The following is a 3,490-nucleotide window of genomic DNA, read 5'->3' on the forward strand; positions in this document are numbered from 1 at the left end:
TCGGGAGTGGTCGAGAGTTTCCGTGATAATTCGTAGTCAATAGTCTCGGGATCTCACGTTGAAATCTCACCGGAAGTCTCTTACATCTCGCTCACTTGAGGTTAGAAATGAAAATAGGAATCAGAAAATGAAATCGTATCACATCAACTTTGTCATTGATATATCAGAATGTATTTTTATTTTATTTTACAAATATAAACTCATTTAATCCGAATATGTGAATATTATTTTAATTTGTCCCTTGTTTATTAAAGAAAATGAGTTCGAACCGACCCTACCCTCCATGTGAAAATGTTTACAATACTATTATTTACGTATTATAACACTTAGATTTTAACATGTTGCAATTTGAAGTCAGATTTCTTAAATGAGTCGATTGTTATATGTGAGAGACTGTTCCAATTAAATGACAACATTACTTTTCATGTAGATGTACTTGTGTGGAATATCTTCTCATTTAAGAGGGTGTACCTTAACATTGTAGCATTTTCGATTTTTTTTTTTAATATAAAAGGCAAGGTTTCTGCTTCTCGGCTTCCTTGAACTGTTTGTTAAAAACAGAATCAATTTTTATAATTTTCTTAAGGCTTTTTGGACCAATAATGACTGCCTTTCCCAATGGAAACTTATTTCATATTCATGCTTAATTTGTAAAATCTGCAGTATACTCCTGAAAGATTCCTTCCCATTCTGTATTTTCTCCTCTCAAAATGAGACAAAAAGGCCTAATCCCAAAATAAGGAGAGAGAGAAAAAACCTGGATGCAAAGTGTCTTCTACATAACACCACCTAGATTCCTCGCTCTTTATTCATGCATATAGATCTTTACAGTTAAATATAATAGGCTGGAGGAAGGAGCAAGATGATAACTAAAACAGGATCTTTTGTTTTAAATTGTAGAATGGCTCCACGAAAGGGGAAGGTGCAAAAGGAGGAGCAAGTGGTGCTTGGACCACAGGTCAAGGAGGGTGAAAATGTGTTCGGTGTGGCACATATCTTTGCCAGTTTCAACGACACATTTGTACATGTCACAGATTTGTCTGGAAAGTAAGAGAAACAAATCAAATCTATGGAATGCATATATAACAATGGTTAGGAAGGAAAGGGGTTTATAGGGCAATGTGCAAGGGCATTCAAATTGCAAATGTCCATGTCAAATTAACTAATATAGCTTCAATTATGCTTGTTTTTCACATTTGATGAATTGTTTTAAATAGTTTATCAAAGCCTCTACAAATATAATGGCATTTACAATGTCCTTCTCAGATATGAACTCACCTCAGATTAAGTACTAGTCCAGAAATGTTGAAGGTATTTTGACTTAAATGGGTATGGAACACCCTTGAGCCAAGTTAATTCAAAATTGTCGAGGCTCTAAGTGACCATTAGGCCCCTTGCCAATCAGAAAAAAAATGGAGCATTTCTCATTTTCTCCTGATTTCTAGGTTCAAATTTAATGCTAACATTGATAATGGGAAAGAAACAAATTTGCTTAATAACATCCAGTTATTCTGGATGAAAAATGGTTTTCAATGATTAGTCTTTTTTCAAGTGTTGACTGACAGTTGTTATTGTTGTCAAGGTAAAGTATACCTCTTTAACAAGTTTTGCAATAACACTTTGTCCAGATTTTGGCAAGTTTAAGGTCAAAGGTAAGATTTTACAGGTGTCATTACCAATATTGGGCATACAAATATACAGTTACCATTTTCCTTCAAAAAGTTATATAAAGGAATTATGAAGAAAAAAATAAGAAAGGGGGAAATAATTTTATGGTTAAGAAGGTGATAACTGAAGCTAGGGAGGGAATTCATGTGAGGTTTTACTGTCCTTGTCTATAATTTTTTCCTCTGATTTTCAATGTGATGTGTATGTTACAGAGAAACCATTGCCCGTGTGACAGGAGGAATGAAGGTCAAAGCTGACAGAGATGAGGCTTCACCATACGCTGCTATGTTGGCAGCACAGGATGTTGCTGAGAGGTGCAAGACTCTTGGAATCAATGCTCTCCACATTAAGCTTAGGGCCACTGGTGGCAACAGGTGGGTTTCATTTGACTTTGAAACAGAAAACTCGGATGCAGGTTAACAGTAGCCCAATCATAGCCTCAGGTTTTGGTGTTGGGCGTCGGAGTCTAATGGTGAAAATATAGAAAATCAATATTGACGCTGACTTGAAAATTGTCGACCCCAAAGGGATTTCCATTTTTTGAAACGGGAACTACAAACAAGTGAATTATCCAAACAAGGCCATTAAATAGAGTTTACCCAGGTTTTTCCTGTAATTGATGACTTCCCATAGAAGTTACATATTCTTTACTCTTCATTGTTGACATTTCTCCTACTAAAATATTGAGTTAAGTTATGCTTGGTTCACAGAACCCTTGCATGAAGGGAATATAAATCTTAAAATGGGAGCGATATTTGGTACAAATAACCCTTACATGGAGGGGCTGGGGGTGGGATAAAGCATATGAATTATGTTTTTTTCATGCATTAATGGAGAGAAAGTCCCTTTATTTAATATCATTGTTTTTACTACTGATTCTAAAGTATTGCATTTAAACTTGATACACAATGACAAGAAGGATGTGAAGTAAGTATTACTCTATAGAGTTATCTCCCTTCGTTGAAAGTGACAACTGCTCTACAGTTCTATATCAATACCAATGAATAAGAATTTATCCTAACATCATCATTAAAAGACAGCATACTATTTTTAGTTCTAACATGTGATCGGCAAAATTAATGCTTTGCAAATATGGATTTTATCGGTTCAGGATGAAAGTTTCCCTTTACTGGTATTCCTGCAGTTCTTGCTACAGACAGGGTATTGGTCTATTATTTTGGTGACAATTCTAGTTAAATTTAATTTAGTTCATATGAATATGGTGTTGTACAAGCTTTTTATGTCACCTGAGACAAAGTCTCAAGTGACCTATTGCGATCGCCTTTTGTCCGTCGTCATCCATCGTGCGTCCGTAAACAATTTACATTTTCGACTTCTTCTCCAAAACCGCTGAACCAATTTCAATGAAATTTTGCAGGAACCTTCCATGGACAAAGGTCAACCAAAAAATAGTTGCCGGTTTAGTCCCAAGCCCCCAGGGGCCTGAGGGGCGGGGCCAAAAAGGGTCAAATTGACTAAAATTTCAAAAATCTTCTTCTGAAGACCCAGATATGGTAGAATCAAATACTCTTCATAGATGGAAGGGTCTTGAGGTGCTTTACAAAAAATGTGATTTTCTTGACCCTGGGGTCTCACGTTTTCCACTGGGGAGGGGGTAAACTTTACTATAGTTTATATTGGGAAATCACATTTTGGACCAACATTTGTTTAATTTCCATTGGAAGTAATTCAATTTAGGTTAGCATTATCAGTATTAGGTAGCAGTTTGATAGTATGCACATATCAGCCCTGACTGACCCCCGGGGCTGATGGGTGGGGCCAAAAAGGGTCGAATTGACTGAAATTTCAAAAATCTTCTTCT

General features: G+C 36.0%; 1 protein-coding gene across 1 annotated transcript in view; it reads left to right on the top strand.

Annotated features, from left to right (window-relative positions):
- The first annotated feature begins 23 nt into the window (after positions 1–23).
- LOC110458184 (40S ribosomal protein S14) overlaps positions 24–3,490 on the top strand; it is a 7,354-nt gene continuing 3,887 nt past the window's right edge. The window contains exons 1-3 of the mRNA XM_021509784.1: positions 24–100; positions 901–1,047; positions 1,881–2,042. Coding sequence (XP_021365459.1) covers positions 902–1,047; positions 1,881–2,042 — 308 coding nt within the window. The 5' untranslated portion in view covers positions 24–100; position 901. The remainder of the gene's footprint in view (positions 101–900; positions 1,048–1,880; positions 2,043–3,490) is intronic.

The sequence above is a fragment of the Mizuhopecten yessoensis genome, unplaced genomic scaffold (assembly GCF_002113885.1).
Source record: "Mizuhopecten yessoensis strain PY_sf001 unplaced genomic scaffold, ASM211388v2 scaffold9499, whole genome shotgun sequence".
NCBI lineage: Eukaryota > Metazoa > Mollusca > Bivalvia > Pectinida > Pectinidae > Mizuhopecten > Mizuhopecten yessoensis.